The sequence below is a fragment of the Musca domestica genome, unplaced genomic scaffold (assembly GCF_030504385.1).
Source record: "Musca domestica strain aabys unplaced genomic scaffold, Musca_domestica.polishedcontigs.V.1.1 49, whole genome shotgun sequence".
Lineage (NCBI taxonomy): Eukaryota > Metazoa > Arthropoda > Insecta > Diptera > Muscidae > Musca > Musca domestica.
The window spans coordinates 4,403,770-4,421,604 of record NW_026712344.1 but is presented as its reverse complement, the minus strand read 5'-3'; the positions used below and the strand labels follow the sequence as shown (position 1 = coordinate 4,421,604).

At 37.3% G+C, this 17,835-nt stretch overlaps 1 protein-coding gene across 1 annotated transcript in view; it reads right to left on the bottom strand.

Moving 5' to 3' along the window:
* Positions 1-17,835, bottom strand: part of LOC101888435 (protein timeless homolog) — a 697,464-nt gene that overhangs the window by 25,698 nt on the left and 653,931 nt on the right. The window contains exons 12-14 of the mRNA XM_059128021.1: positions 15,912-15,983; positions 15,730-15,778; positions 893-1,034 (exon numbers count right to left, since the gene is read on the bottom strand). Of these exons, the coding sequence (XP_058984004.1) occupies positions 893-1,034; positions 15,730-15,778; positions 15,912-15,983 (263 nt within the window). The remainder of the gene's footprint in view (positions 1-892; positions 1,035-15,729; positions 15,779-15,911; positions 15,984-17,835) is intronic.

Genomic DNA, 17,835 nt, shown 5'->3' with positions numbered 1-17,835 from the left:
CAACTGCAAAATCAGGAAATTTTTCAGTTTTTGGTCCATTTCAACCAATAAATATTATGCGATCATCTCCATCCTGTAGAGTGATTACAAATTAACATGGACAGACGGACGGACGTACATAGCTAGATCGACTCAGCTCGGCGAGATAGGAAGATCCATATATACTTTCCTATGTGGGAAACCAATATTTCGACAAAATACGAAAATGTCCATTCCAGTGACTTTTTGGAGAATTCACAAATACAGGAAAGACGCACTTCTGACTATTTCGTTAACGCTGATTTCGTTGAAGAATATAGTCAAATGTGAAGAATATAGTCAAACCTGATGGTTTTCTTTTATTATTTGTCACAATATCTTGTGGAATTCTTTAGAGTATCTCGCCTATATAAACTGTATCATTTATTATAGTGTTGTAGGGTATTCAACCCCGCTCGATTGTAGCCTTTGCTTACTTGTTTTTTATCTCACCCTGTATATTCATTCATATATGATATGTTATATTAATGATTGACTGTATATTTTTATTCCTAAACATTGGCTCGGCTCTTGGAAAAATATCTAAAATTAGTCTTTTTAAATTGTATTTTAATTATTAATACATTTTGTAAGCCCACTGTGCACGAATACATGTTTTTGCTGTTGATTTTTTGGGATTTCGATCAAGTTGAACCCTCTAAAAATCTCGCACGCTATCTGCAAATTATTCCGAAAAAGAACACAAAAGGTTCTCAAGTTCTATCAGACTATCGGGTTGTCTGGCCCTCTAAACCTTTGCTTCGCCACACATAGTTTCCCTTTACATTTCAAAATGGGATTTTTCTTATTTGTTTCTTTATTCGCATATCAAAAGAAAAAAATCGAAAGTAAAAGCATCCACCCATAAACTCACCTGATAAAGCATAGCCGGACACGAACAACCATAGGCAATGCGATGAAGAATGGTTACAGCTGCTTTCAGGGATTTAGTTGGTATTTTCTCCCAATCAGTTAGAACCACAACACAGGCACGAACTATTTTCGGATTCAATAATCTGTAAGTAGAGGTAAAAGAACATCACATCACATGAATGAATTGGAAATCTATAAATCCAGCAGAAAAAATGAGAAGCTAAAAAATCAAAGCATACAAACGTTATGAAATTCAATAGATTGGTTATTAATCATTTTAAGTAGTTGTGTTGGTTGGTTGGTTGCCATAACGCATTTGGGTGGCTGTGAATATATTTTCGAACGAACATTCAAAGATGCAAAGATGAATGTTTTCCGCGCGTAAAAATATGCAATTTTCAAAATGTGAAAATAAATTCTAAGGAAGTGAGCCACACAAAAAGAGCGTGGCTCTTTTGATGTATGGCTGTTTTGAATGAAATAGAAGATTTGAGATATTTAATTTATGAAGGAATAAATGCAACAAAATATGATGTCCATTTTTCTCGATGCTCACGTCTGCGAAACATACACAGTGAAAGCTTTTGTATTGGTAGTGATTGGCTAGCCCTGGTTTGAAGGTATAAAAACATTTTATTTGCATAGCCTTCGTATAGCCACTTCCCACTTTTTGGGAGGTTAACTTTAAGGAAGTTTAGTAATACCTTGAATTCACCGGTTTCTTTAAAAGCGTACAAGTTTTTGCTATTATGTAACATGTAGTTGTACTATAGTTTAAATTATATATTTATACTCTTTAGAATGGCTCGATCACACCGAAATTTTATATGTTTTTGGGGTTAGAAAACAGGGTGAGATAAAAAAACTGCAACCAACTTTAGACTGCTGTCATTTCTAAGCCATTCGTCAGACAGCTGTTAAAATTATTCCAGTGACAGCTCATTATATTGTTTACAAGCGTACAAAAGCATTTTGGTAAGAAATTTTCAGAAAAAAAATTATTCGTGATGGAATTCAAGCGTGATAGTGTGAATTCTTTATATTTCGCTGGAAAACTACATGTGGCTATCGTTAGTGCACTCCAGCATTTAAATGTGAATAAATCTTTTGTGTCTCGTACCATCGCTCGTTACCGTAATTCTGGTAGCGTAGCCTGACGTCAAAGAAGTGAACGGAAGAAAACAGCAACATTAGCAGAAATGGTTCGAAACGTAAAGAAGCGAGTTGCAGTTCTCTATCTCACCCTGTGTATCGTGAATTATCAGTCACAGGTCACATTTGTCAACCAGTTTGTGGATTAATATTAAGGACCGGTCAAAGGCGTACCAAAGTAACACCTTTTACATGACTACATGACTTTAGTTTAAAAATGAAGTGGGCCAAAAATATACATATGCATCAAAAACGTAAAATGTACCTCTAGTTACAAAAGATTCCTGGAAAATATAGGTTTCAGATTCATAGAGATTGTCCGAATGGAGGAACTAATACCGACGTTATAACAATATGACAATATTATCTATGTATAAAAATCAAAATTAGTTCGTTGGTATTGAATCAGCTGAGAATGGATGGACTGATTTGGATAATCTTTCTTCAAAACTAGGTTTTTACGGAAAGAAAATTTGACTTGGCCCACTTTTTTTGATACGTCCAATATCGATAAAATAAGGGAAATATTGGTTTGAAAATGAGGTTCCTCGCTTCATTTCCAGTGCACAATGGCCACCAAAATCTCCGGATACCAATCCGTTGGACTATTGTGTCTGGAGTATTTTGGTTGGCACTAAAAAATACCAAAGTGTCGCTCACCTCAAGCTAGCGCTTCCCCGGGAATGGGCCAAAATACCGCAGAGCAACATTCAGGCAGCGTGTGACGGTTTCATTGGCCATTTGAAGGCCATAATTCGTGCCAAAGATGACAATTCGAACAAATCTAAACTTATTCTAAAATTTGGAGCTATTTCCGACATTTTTTGCTTTCACTCAAAAAAATTAAAAAAAAAAAAAAATGAAAAAATTATGGCGTTTGACTTTGTTGCAGTTTTTTATCTCACCCTGTCCAATATGCTAGAAGCCCCCTTATCTCCAAATCCATTTTGGAAGATTTCGCCTTTTGTAATTAAATTTAAGAGCACTGCCCAGATATTACCCTTATCTTTTTGACCAGGGACATTTGCCTAATATTTACGCACTCCTTCGTGCTGTTAGTTTTTGTGGTCCGTTTTTTTTTCTTATTTGGCTCTGTCCTATTCTCCTGCAAAATTCTGTCTCGATTAGTTTCAATTGTGTAATCAAGAAAAATTTTCTGTTTTTGGCTCATTTGAAGCTCTAAATTTTTGCGATCATCTCAAAAAGCGAAGCAAATCTTTGCTTGTCTACGATATTTGGCTATATTCGTCAACGAAATCAGCGTAAAAAGCCAGAAGTTCGTTTTTGGTGTATTTTGGATTCCTCCTGTAAGTTATTTTCAGCTTTTCGGTAGATTCGAAATGTTGATATTGTTTTTACACAAAAGAAGTGGTTCCTCTGCCGTAAACTCTAACTTCATACGAGATTTCGTGTCCTTTGGTTTCTATTTGTGACCTTTATAACGACTGCAAATCAGGAACACTTTTAGTTGTTGGTCCATTTCAACCCCTAAATATATTGCGGACAACTTTGAAAACAATAGGCCTAGTCCTTCTGAGCTTAACCCTACCCTTATGAAAATGTTCCTGAGAATCGGACGATAATTGCAATCTGTATCTACTAACCCCAAGCTATGATGTAAGGTGAAAATATATTACAGAATTGAAAAAAATCGCATGCGAGAAGAAATATGAAAACAATAAAAAAAAAAATATTACAAAATCTATACTAGCATCATTATTGACATCTTTGTGTGCTATTTTTTTCAGATTTTATTCTTTTATGCCAAGAGGGCATTCTGCATTGACAAAATTTGTCAAAATCGGTTCAGTCATTCTTGAGATATTAGCATTCTAGCTAACATCCCTTTCCTTTGTATAAACACATGGTATATACTTCGCTATATATATCCGATATATTTACTATCGGCATCTACGTAACGCTCAAAATTGACCTTTTCGTCTATCTGTGCTATCGCCGGGATTAAAAATATTCGCGTTTTAATGGAAAATTTGACTTGTATTTAACAAAAATTTTATGGTCTATTTCACTCAGTAAATATTTCCCGATCACCCTTCAAATTAGAAGGCTTCTTTCCAGCCCTAAGCTCTACGCTCATGCTAACTTTCGCGTCGATTGGTCCATAACTATGGTCTGTAGAGAAACTGCAAAATCAGGAAATTTTTCAGTTTTTGGTCCTTTTTAACACCTGAATTTTTTGCGATAATGTGATAAAGGCAATAGGCTTCTATTCTGATCATAACCCCACCTCCATGTGAAATTTCGTGATGATCGGGCCATAATTGAGTTATTACAAATTAACATGGCCAGACGGACGGACGGACCTACATAGCTAAATCCACTCAGCTCGGCGAGATAGGAAGATATATATACACTTTCCTATGTGGGAAACCTATATTTCGGTGTGCCCAATTAAACTTATTACGCCCCCAACACATAGTATTGTAGGTATAATGACATGAGAATTACACCCATCAACGCTGCTCATTTCAAATCTAATAATTAATACATTAGAAGTAGCCTTTTCTTGCCCGTAGCAAAATATTTGGAACGTAAAAAATTCCGTTTAGAAATGAAAGGCGTTCGTGAGTATATTAACAAGTCTTATGGACATATTCGCCTTGGTTCAAAACTGCGAGTCAATTTGGGTATGTAGTTTATTCTTAGTTGACATAATTTCAATCGAATCCAATGAAGTATTTTTATATTTCATTATAAGTTTGTTTGGGCCAAAAATTATGTAACACCACGAAATATTGGTTTCCCACATAGGAAAGTATATATGGGTCTTCTTAGCTCGCCGAGCTGAGTCGATCTAGCTATGTATGTCCGTCCGTCCGTCTGTCCATCTGTCCATGTTAATTTGTAATCACTCTACAAGTCGCAATTATTGTCCGATCTTCACGAAATTTAGAATGGAGGTGGGGCTATGGTCAGAATAGAACCCTATTTCTTTTGGAGATGATTGCATAATATTTAGGGGTTGAAATGGACCAAAAACTGAAAAAATTCCTGATTTTGCAGTTGCTCTACAGGTCGCAATTAAAGACCAATCAAAGCGGAAGTTAGCATGGGGCTAGAGCTTAGGGCTAGGCAGAAGCCTTCCAATTTTGATGGTCATCGGGTAATATCTAGTGGGTGAAATAGGCCACAACATTTGTGTTAAATAAAAGTCAAATTTTCCATTAAACCGCGAATATTTATAATCTCGGCGAAATCACAAATAGACGAACAGGTCAATTCTGACCGTTACGTATATGCCGATAGTAAATATATCGAATGTATATAGCGAAGTATATACCATGTGTATATACAAAGGAAGGGGATGTTAGTAAGAATGCCTATATCTCAATGATAGCTGGACCGATTTTGACAAATTTTGTCAATTCAGAATGCCCTCTCGACATAAAAGTATAAAATCCAAAAAAAAAAAAAAATCGGAGAAAAATATGTCAATAATCATGTTAATTTAGATTTGGTTGTATTTTGTGAAATTTTTTTATTTTTTCAATTTTTTTATCAAATACGATTTTTTCAATTTGACTTATAATATTTTGTAATATTTTTTCACCTTATAACACAGGTTGGGTATATTATATAAGTATTGCAAATATCGTCCGATCCTCTCGAAAATTTTCACAAGGGTAGGGTTGGGCTCAGAAGGGCTATGCCTATTGTTTTCAAAGATGTCCGCAATATATTAGGGGTTGAAATGGACCAACAACTAAAAAATTTCCTGATTTTGCAGCCGTTATAAAGATTACAAATAAAAACAAAAGGTCCCGAAATCTCGCATAAAGTTAGAGTTTAGGACAGTGGGTACAATGGACCACTACTTTTGTGTGAAAAAATACCAGCATTACTTACAGGCGATATCCGAAATACACAAAAGGAGAACTTCTGTCTTTTGTATGCTGATTTCGTTGACGAATATCGCTCAATATCGCAGACAAGCAAATCATGTAGATGAGTCTAAATCTGGAGATACAGAGGCCAATCGACACGCCTGTGAAGAGAGTTAAGGACAGTGAGGAATTCTAGCCATTTGGATGACCATTGGATTATATTTAGATGTAAAATGGACTACAACAACTAACAGCCCCACCGGGATGCAGAAATATTGGACAAATGTCCCTAGTCAAAATCCTACTTTCAAAAGCGAAATCTTCCAATGTGGATTTGGACATAAGGGGGCCTCTAACATATTGTAGTGTTGTAGGGTATAACATAGTCGGCCCCGCACGACTATAGCCTTTGCTTACTTGTTTTTCTGTTGAATTATTTTTAAAACCGATTATTTAAATGTCTTATCATCCTTTGTGTCTTGAATCGGAAGATAAGTTTCACAACATAACATTACAACATTTTAGAAACGGCTTTCACAAACAAGAAACCGATTTTTGATGTTTTCGTGACCTTTTTAACATTTGCCCGACTATTGCCAATATTATGACAATAAAAATATTCATGTCACAAATTCTGAAAAAATGAGTTTTCAATAAATTTCTGATGTGATGTTTCTTAAATTCTGTTCTTATTCCTTAAGGACACATTTAAATTTTAAATAATTTTCAAAAGTGCCACAATGACAACGTCACAATTGTATTGTCGTCAGTAATCTGTCGGCAACAACCTGTGGCGATAACAAACGACACTTACTTTCATTCACTATCACGCTTCCTGGGCGTCGTGAACAAGAACAAAGAAGAAGAACGAAACGAATCGAATCGAAACTAAAACCACAAGGGAATAAACGGCAAAAGAATATAAAAGCACAATGGAGGAGAAAAATGAGTGGGTTTAAGATTTCAAATTGATGTAATATTCAAACATTTGTGAGCAATTAAATTTTCTTCAACTTTTTGCGCTGCAAAGAAAAATAAAACTTTTTTATTTTTTACGAATTGCTGCTTGCGGCAACACTTAAAGAATCAGTGAAAGTTTTTGGAGCCACAAAAAATAGCAATGCATTGACAGCAATCAAAATATTAAATACAACAAGGACGAAGTGCCATCAAGAGTGAAACAACAACAACAACAACCACAAGAAATTTATGCGAAAAAAAAAATTTGAAGAGCGAATAATTAGTCGAGTCATGGCAAAAAAAAGAAACGAAAAACGTCAAGAGCAAAACAATGGAAAAAGCAAAGGCAACGATAAGGATTTCTAAGTAGTGGCAACAACAAAAACACAAATGATATGCCAAAAGTGTTTAAAAAGTATCACTCAAGCATACCGACTGACAGACAGTCAAGTACACTGCGTCTCACTCTTTCAATCTATCTGCCAGCCTGTTTGAATTTGTCAACCACTTTAGAGAGTATAAAATACACCCACACACAAACAAAAGAAGCAACAACTCGCCGAGCAGCAAATCCCATGGAACAACAAAAACAATAAAAATTAAAATAATTCCAAAAACCAAAGAGATTCTAAAGTTTCAAACGGCATTCAAGTATGCCGCAAATTATATCTCAAACAAATTATTTTCTTCTTTTTTTTTTGGTGCAGAAGTTGTGAGATTTGGTTTTCTGTGTTGTGTACGCTAAAACCATAATGAGCTAGCTCCCTGGAGCATTGTAAACGAAATCCTATATCTTTGCTAAGCGAATTACAGAAGAACAAACAAATAATTTGCCCAGCGAGTAATGAGAGAATTACAATGTTTTGAGATTTCATTATGTGTGTGCGTGTGTTTGCGCTACGTCCTATGAGCAGAACTTTCTGTCTTCTACGAGAAGACCTTTTGGTCTTCTATAAGCAGAACTTTTAGCCTTCAATAAGCGGACCTTATATAATGCGAAGACCTTCTTGTCTTTTACGCGAAGACCTTTTTGTCTTCTATGCAAAGACTTTTTGGTCTTCTATGAGAAGACCTCTTGGCCTTCTATGAGAAGACCTCTTGGCCTTTTATAAGAAGACCTCTTGGCCTTCTATGAGAAGAAGACCTCTTGGCCTTCTATGAGAAGAAGACCTCTGGCCTTCTCTTGGCCTTCTATGAGAAGACCTTTTGACCTTCTATGAGAAGATCTTTTGGACTTCTACAAGAAGACATTTTGGTCTTCTATGAGAAAACCTCTTGGTCTTCTATGAGAAGACCTCTTGGACTTCTATGAGAAAACCTCTTGGTCTTCTATGCGAAGACCTCTTGGCCTTCTATAAGAAAACCTCTTGGCATTCAATGAGATGATCTTTTGGCCTTCTATGAGAAGCCCTCTTGGCCTTCTATGAGAAGACCTCTTGGCCTTTTATAAGAAGACCTCTTGGCCTTCTATGAGAAGAAGACCTCTTGGCCTTCTATGAAAAGAAGACCTCTGGCCTTCTCTTGGCCTTCTGTGAGAAGACCTTTTGGCCTTCTATGAGGAGACCTCTTAGACTTCTATGAGAAGACCTCTATGCGAAAACCTCTTGGTCTTCTATCAGAAGACCTCTTGGCCTTCTATGAGAAGATCTCTTGGCCTTCTATGAGAAGACCACTTGGCCTTCTATGAGAAGACCTCTTGGCCTTCTATGAGAAGACCTCTTGGCCTTCTATGAGAAGACCTCTTGGCCTTCTATGAGAAGACCTCTTGGCCTTCTATGAGAAGACCTCTTGGCCTTCTATGAGAAGACCTCTTGGCCTTCTATGAGGAGACCTCTTGGCCTTCTATGAGGAGCCCTCTTGGCCTTCTATGAGAAGACCTCTTGGCCTTCTATGAGAAGCCCTCTTGGCCTTCAACGATAAGACCTCTTGCCCTTCTATGAGAAGACCTCTTGCCCTTCTATGAGAAGACCTCTTGCCATTTTATGAGAAGACCTCTTGGCCTTCTATGAGAAGACCTCTTGGCCTTCTATGGGAAGACCTCTAGGCCTTCTATGAGAAGACCTCTAGGCCTTCTATGAGAATACCTCTAGGCCTTCTATGAGAATACCTCTTTGCCTTCTATGAGAAGACCTCTTGGCCTTCTATGAGATGACCTCTTGGCCTTCTATGAGATGACCTCTTGGCCTTCTATGAGAAGACCTGTTGGCCTTCTATGAGAAGCCCTCTTGCCCTTCTATGAGAAGACCTCTTGCCTTTCTATGAGAAGACCTCTTGCCCTTCTATGAGAAGACCTCTTGGCCTTCTATGAGAAGACCTCTTGCCCTTCTATGAGAAGACCTCTTGGCCTTCTATGAGAAGACCTCTTGGCCTTCTATGAGAAGACCTCTTGGCCTTCTATGAGAAGACCTCTTGGCCTTCTATGAGAAGACCTCTTGGCCTTCTATGAGAAGACCTCTTGGTCTTCTATGAGAAGACCTCTTGGCCTTCTATGAGAAGACCTCTTGGCCTTCTATGAGAAGACCTCTTGGCCTTCTATGAGAAGACCTCTTGGCCTTCTATGAGAAGACCTCTTGCCCTTCTATGAGAAGCCCTCTTGCCCTTCTATGAGAAGACCTCTTGGCCTTCTATGAGAAGACCTCTTGCCCTTCTATGAGAAGACCTCTTGTTTGGCCTTCTATGAGAAGACCTCTTGCCGTTCTATGAGAAGACCTCTTGTTTGGCCTTCTATGAGAAGACCTCTTGGTCTCCTATGAGAAGACCTCTTGGCCTTCTATGAGAAGACCTCTTGGCCTTCTATGAGAAGACCTCTTGGCCTTCTATGAGAAGACCTCTTGTTTGGCCTTCTATGAGAAGACCTCTTGGCCTTCTATGAGAAGACCTCTTGGCCTTCTATGAGAAGACCTCTTGGCCTTCTATGAGAAGACCTCTTGGCCTTCTATGAGAAGACCTCTTGGCCTTCTATGAGAAGACCTCTTGGTCTTCTATGAGAAGACCTCTTGGCCTTCTATGAGAAGACCTCTTGGCCTTCTATGAGAAGACCTCTTGGCCTTCTATGAGAAGACCTCTTGGCCTTCTATGAGAAGACATCTTGCCCTTCTATGAGAAGCCCTCTTGCCCTTCTATGAGAAGACCTCTTGGCCTTCTATGAGAAGACCTCTTGCCCTTCTATGAGAAGACCTCTTGTTTGGCCTTCTATGAGAAGACCTCTTGCCGTTCTATGAGAAGACCTCTTGTTTGGCCTTCTATGAGAAGACCTCTTGGTCTCCTATGAGAAGACCTCTTGGCCTTCTATGAGAAGACCTCTTGGCCTTCTATGAGAAGACCTCTTGGCCTTCTATGAGAAGACCTCTTGTTTGGCCTTCTATGAGAAGACCTCTTGCCGTTCTATGAGAAGACCTCTTGTTTGGCCTTCTATGAGAAGACCTCTTGGTCTCCTATGAGAAGACCTCTTGGCCTTCTATGAGAAGACCTCTTGGCCTTCTATGAGAAGACCTCCTGGCTTTCTATGAGAAGACCTCTTGGCTTTCTATGAGAAGACCTCTTGGTCTTCTATGACAACACCTCTTGGCCTACTACGAGAAGACCATTTTGCCTTCTATGAGAAGACCTCTTTGCCTTCTATGAGAATACCTCTTTGCCTTCTATGAGAAGACCTCTTGGCCTTCTATGAGAAGACCTCTTGGCCTTCTATGAGAAGCCCTCTTGGCCTTCTATGAGAAGCCCTCTTGGCCTTCTACGATAAGACCTATTGGCCTTCTATGAGAAGACCTCTTGGCCTTCAATGAAAATATTTTTTTGTCTTTTACGAGAAGACCTTTTGGTCTTCTACACGAAGACCTTTTGGTCGTCAACGGGAAGATCTTTCGGTCTTTTACGAGAAGACCTTTCGGCCTTTTACGAGAACACCTTTTGGCCATCTATGAGAAGACTTTTTGGATATGAGAAAACATTTCAGTATTTATGAGCAGACTTTCGGGTCTTCTATTACAAGAACTTTGGGTCTTCTAGGAGAAGACCCTTTAGTCTTCTATGAAGAACTGCGGGTCTTTTATGAGAAGGCCTTTTGCTCTCCTAAGAGCAGACTTTTTTTCTCTTCTATGAGAAGAACTTTGGATCTTCTATGTGAAGACCTTCGGGTCTTCTATGAGAAGAAATTCGGGCCTTCTATAAGACGAATTCAGGTCTTCTATGAGAAGAAATTTGGATCTTCTGGAGATCAAAGACGCAAATAACTTCAACAAGAAACTGAGTTCTCCACTGGAACAATGTAATTACCATGCTATATTATTGAAATCGAATTGTTGTAATACCATTTTCTTTCCATTTCCAGTTGAAAGCAAAGCCTGAAATACCAGCATTTCTTTAATATTAAAACGAATGCCTCAAGCAACCCTCTCATATCTAAGCCATTTGACCTTTTGTTCGCAAAACAATGCTTCAAAATTATACACATTAAATTTTAATTTATGACCTAGAAAACAATTACACGGTGCCACTAGATCCTAAATTACAATTTGATACAAATGTTTGCCGAAATGCATTTGGAAAGTAATTTATCCAATAATAAAAATGACAGCAATTAAATATTTCATTTCATTTGATTTCCCCGCTAGCCACTTCTTCTACGATGAGCGTCGTCTTCAATTAGCCGAAAGTAATTAAAATGAAAAGCTATTTTTTATTTTTTGTGGTATGTTTTTGGGCGCACGGAAAAGTGGGATTGGACGGAGGGGCGGAGAAAGTTGTTGGTGGTACAACCCACACAATGGTTATTCAACTTTCATTGCTAAACGATGATTTAGATTCTAAACTCTTTCGCAAATGTTAGTGGACTACAAAGATGTAGGACGACAACGACATAGAAAAGCCTCTAGAAATTATTGCATCTATCCAACAATGTAAATCAGCAATGGAGGCAAACAGAGTGTAACAAATTAAGGAAACGAAAGAAAAAACGTAAATGAATAAAAAAGTCTACAGGAAAAAGACAGTGACGACCGTGTAATGTGATGCAGGGTTGCCATTTGGTTTTTATCGATTAAACTGTGAACTGACAGCTTGGGGGTGACAAATTCTGTTTGGAGATGAAAGGCCATGGTAGTATATTAAGAGCCCCGAAGAGGAGATTTGCAGGGAATAAAACTTTCAAGATATATCGAAGTGATTTTTTATCTTTTGACTCGAAAGTGTTTCATGAAGAGATTATTTTATATAAAACAAATTAAATAGTATCAGTCGTTTTTGCCGAAAGATGTACAACTCCAGGCTTGAGTTATTAGACTTAGGTCAGATACGAATTAGAAAATATAGACCGACTGCTTCGTAAAGGGTCAACAACTAGAATAACCCTTTCCGAAACAGTCGGTCTATATTTTCCAATTCGTATCTGACCTAAGTCTGATATAAATATTATAACGTGCCATATTTGGACTATGCAGGGTGAGATGAAAAAAAATGCAGCCAATTTCAGAATGCTATCATTTCTAAGCGACACGTCCGACAGATGTTAAAATTATTCCAGTGACAGCTCATTATATTGTTTACAAGCGTACAAAAGCATTTTGGTGAGAAAATTGTTCGTGATGGAATTCATGAGTAATAGTGTGATTTCTGTATATCTGGCTGGATATCTTTAGACCACTCCAGCATTTAAATGTGAATAAATCTTTTGTGTCTCGTGCCATTGCTCGTTACCGTGATACTGGTAGAGTAGCCCGACGTCAAGGAAGTGGATGGAAGAAAACAGCAACATCAGCACAAATGGTCTCAAAAGTAAAATCGTTTCTTTACTTGATTGAAACCCGCGTCGCAGTGGGTGAAAAATGGCTAGTGAGCTGAACATATCGCAATATTCCATTCGGCATATATTGAAAAATGAGCTCCTGGTAAAGCAATTGAAATTCCAAAAAGTGCAATAACTTACTCCGCAACAAAAGGAAAATAGACTCAAAAGAGTTTAAGAGTTGCTTCGCTTCGCCGAAAGTGGTGAACTCCCGAATTTGGTTTTCTCCGATGAGAAAACATTCGTTGTTCAGCAGTTTGTAAACAAACAAATGATCGTGCTTTCTTGCCAAAGAGGTCAGCTAAAAATGTGCACCTTCGGTTGGCCACCAGAACCATAACAGCCGATGGTCGCTCTCCGCTCGTATTAATCGAATAAATGCCGAATATAATCGCGAAAATATTCTGGATTAGGCCACGCAAACAATGCTTTCTTGCCATAGAGGTCAGCTAAAAAGGTGCACCTTCGGTTAGCCACCAGAACCATAACAGCCGATGGTCGCTCTCCGCTCTTATTAATCGAAAAATTCCGAATATTATCGCGAAAATATTCTGGATTAGGCCACGCAAACAATTTGGCCGCAGACCTTGGACATTCCAACAGGACTAAGCACCATTGCACTCAGCACGAGCCACCCAAGATTGGTTACAAAATGAGGTTCCTCGCTTCATTTCCTGCACACAATGGCCACCAAAATCTCCGGATACCAATCCGTTGGACTATTGTGTCTGGAGTATTTTGAAAAACAAAGCAACATTTGGGCAGTGTGTACGGTTTCATTGGCCTTTTGAAGGCCGTAATTCGTGCCAAAGGTGACCAATTCGAACAAATCTAAACTTATTCCGAATTTTGATGCTATTTCCGACATTTTTTGCTTTCATTCAATAAAATCATTTCATTCAAAAAAAGTGTAAAAAAATATGTCATTTGACTTTGTTGCAGTTTTTTATTTCACCCTGTATATCATTCGATACGCCCAAAACGTGCCTCATCGAAACAACGGTTTTAGACCTTAGGCCTCTTTGGACCAAATCCGATTCAGGACAATTGGAGTCAATCTAGCGATGTCCGTCCGTCCATCTATCTGGCTGGTGTGCACGATAACTCTGGAAGGGAGTTCCAAACTTGATACCTCGTAATATTTTTGTCAAACTTAGATCGAGTTCCGAGATGGGCAATATCGGTTCACTCCTTCTGGTACGTCCCCAACAAAAGGTCGAAATTTTCAAAAAAAAAAAAAAAATATTTTTTGCACAGAAAGAGAAACGATAATCCGATTTAACTCCAACTTTGCCCATCCTAATATTTGCGTCAGTGCGAAAATGGTCAATATCCATCAAGAACCTCCCCCACAGAGGGTCCAAATTTGGAACAATTATAACTCTTATAAAATGTGAATTAAGAGTCCGATTGTCTTAAAATTTCACACATTGTAATATTTTTATTTATACATAAGATCTGGTATAAAAGTATGATATATCGGTCTCTTCCTTCTGGTACATTACCCATAACCGGTCAAGATTGTATATATATATCTCTCATAAAACGCGAAATAAGCATCAGATTCTCTTAAAATGTCATGTATACTAATATTTTTATTAATGAAGTTTCGTTGTGAAACCTATAGATATCGGTTTACCCCCTTCTGATACCTCTTCCACAAAGGCTCACTGGTTGCAATTCATATATCTCTTTTCATGTACAAAATACCAGATTTTCGATTTCCCTCAAATTTTCCAATACTAATAAATTTATCAGTATTACCTGAATTGAAATGCTTTGGTCCAATAAATCTGGTACCTAACGCATATTTCAAGATTTTCCAAAAAATATCAAATATCTCAACTAAAGTGAAGGAAGTAGTCTATCAAATCCGAATCGGGCAAGTTTGTGACATTTATATCAAAGTTAGTTCAGATGAGAAATGGATAATATTGGGCCACTTTCTCGGTATTTTCTCTATAAAGGGTCATTATTTTGAATAAACATAATGTAAGTCAAAACAGGGTACACATCTGTTGGCAAAATCGTCTAATACTTTTTAAATTGTTCTTATTTTTTCATTTGAGTCAACTTTTGGTAGAATTTCCCAAAAAAAAATATTCCCGTCCAAAATCTTAAATCTGAGTCTGGCAACTTCTACCCATACAAAAACCAGCGACCTATTTCGATCGGAACGTCTTTCATTCATAGTTGTCTGCTTTTGGCAACTAATTACAATTGAAAGCATTAGCGTTCTTTTACGAAGCGAAACTGACTTTGAAAAAGACAAATTAAATAGCGACAGATGACGCCCCCATAGAAATCAAAAGTTTTTCCATACTCCTGCCACAGGCAGCAATTTTGGTTTATTTGTTGTTGTTGTTGTTTTTGCTTTCATTCTTAGGAAAATCTCATGGTGGCATATAGCTTTAAGCCTTTCGCTTTTTTCTAGTTGGTGCCGCCACTTTGTTTGCGTCTGTCTGTCTGCCTGCCTGCCTATGACTGTGTGTTTTATGCCTTTTGCTATGCCCATCGAAACACACAGCGAAATCCTTAAAAGGACTTAAGGAATTTAAACAAGGAAAATTTAATGTCGAACCCGTTTCCAGGCCTTTGCTGGGTTTTTTCTTCTTCTATTCTATTTCATTTGTACCGTTAAAAAATCTAAAGTCTTCGTTTTATTTGTGTGCCGTCGACCGGATGTATGACGAAAGGAAAGGCATAAAGGACGAACGTCGGCACAAAAGACGTTAATGGCGAAGAGAAAAATTACACCCTCATTTATGAAACGGGCGTAATTAGAGTGAACGTTACTGGCAAATGCCAAATAGGCGTTTAAAAAGTGATGTTTGTAATTTGAGTTTTAAAAAATTACTGCAAATTAGGTTAAGGAAATTAGACCCGAGCAGAAGACAGAATCAAACACACCACCCACAAAAGGCAGGAGAGAGTAAAATAATAAGACCAAAAAAAAAAAAAAAAACGATATTACTAATTTGTTTAGGAGTTCATAAATCACTGGCCATTAAAAAAAAACTGACTTTAAGATATGTGCTGCAAATGATTTGGCAAGAAGGAAGAAAAAAAAAACTAAAGTCACGAATACCACCAACTTACCTTTTAGCAAAGTCATCGAATTTAAAAGTCTTCTCAACAACATGGTTATCTGTGGAAGAAAAAAATTTAATTTAAATTTAAATTTGAAATTTTTTATGGGATATCTTTCAAAAACATTGTAGAGGCTAATTATGAATATTTCAATTTAAAATATGACATTTTTATTCAGTTATGAATCTTACCTTCAATTTCCTCGTTCTCCTCGTCATCCTCACCGCTGTTAGATTCGTTTTCATTGTTTTCTTCAGGTTCAACTAAAACATAATGGAAAAGAAGAAATGTTTTAATGAGTTGTTATAAGATGTAATCTATATATAACCAGTAAGGAAGGTCTTAAATTCGGTCGGGGCCGACTTTATGATACCCTACACCACTTTGCTAGTTTAGTAGAGCTGCGCATAACACTTAAAAGTTTTTATGGGAGAATTCAATCATACACGCTATGATTATTATTATAATTTAAAGTTCAAAGGGCTAAACATGCCGAAGCATTTGTATCTTTTAAATTCGGACTTGCATTGACAATTTGGTGCACAATTAATTTGAAATCGTATAAAAATATATATGGGAGCTATATCCAAATCGGAACCAATCTCGATAAAATTTGGCAAATATATTTCTGAGTTGTATTTGATATATTTCTCTGAATATCGTTGTTACGGAGTGCATATTACGGCTGTGGGTAACAAATATAACAAATCGGATGAACAGTATATATGGAAGCTATAGCTATATGTGAACCGATCTTCACCAAATTTGACATACTAGCTTCTAGACTCAATTCGGTCGTAAGTGCCAAATTTCATGCAATTTGGGCAAATGTTAGAAGTTTGGTGTACAATAAAAGGTAAATCGGACAAAGTTATATATGGGAGCTATATCCAAATCTGAACCGATCTCGATAAAATTTAGCAAATGTATTTCTGAGATGTATTTGATATATTTCCCCAAATATTGTTGTTACAGAGTGCATATTACGGCTGCGGAGGACAAAAATAACAAATCGGATGAACAATATATATGGGAGCTATAGCTATATCTGAACCGCTTTCGATCAAATTTGGCATACTTATTTTCAGGCATAATTTGGTTGTATGTGCCAATTTCATACTATTCGGGCTGATATTACACGTTTGGTGCATAATAAAAGGCAAATCGGACGAAGATATATATGGGAGCTATATCTAAATTTTGACCGATTATCTCCAATTTCAATAGGGTTCGTCCTTGGGCCAAACAAATGATTTGTGCAAAATTTCATCTGGATAGGGAAATAAATGCGAACTGTACTTTGTTTAAAAAAATACATGGACAGACGGACGGACGGACATGCATAAATCGACTCAGAATGTGATTCTATGCAGATCATCAAAAGGAACTATGGGTCTATCTCGTTTCCTTTTGCCTGTTACAAACAAATGCACAAAGACATAATACCCTGACCACCTTGTGGTGTAGGGTATAAAAACGGCTGATGCTTTGAATTTTGCGCTTGGGTCAGCCTTGGTCCGAAGATGTCAGATAAGGATGGGTTTTTGAATATATTTAATATACTAAAAGTACCAAAATGCACTAAAAACTTGATGTATTGGACAAATGAAATGCTGCAACTATTTTTTTGGAAATACGAATTTTAAGGTTGAGAAAAGTTCTAAAATGGTACTAAACTTCTAAAATGATACCATGTGGTATTTTGTGAACAGATAGTGCAAAAAACGTGAAATTCGGTATGAGAATCAAGGAAAATAAGTTTAATAAATGAAGGTGGTTTTGGAATTTAGTACTAAATGGTACTAAATTTGGAACAGTTTAGTTGGTAAAGAAGTGGTTTTGGAAATGGGTATGAAATAGAAGCATATTTGGTACAATTTGCTATTGGGTTAACATACAGTGCTTGAAATCTGAAATGTGGAATTAGGGTCCGCATTCAAATGTAGCCTGGACATATGTATGTAATTTTGGAACTGTGTTCTACAATCGTCTGAAAAATAATAAATGGTACTAAATTTATTATGTGGTAAAGGAATAGAGACAAAATTCTGAAATTTGATATTTAGATTACTGACGGTATATCTGAGATTTGGCAGTGGTTTGGAAATGTCTCTT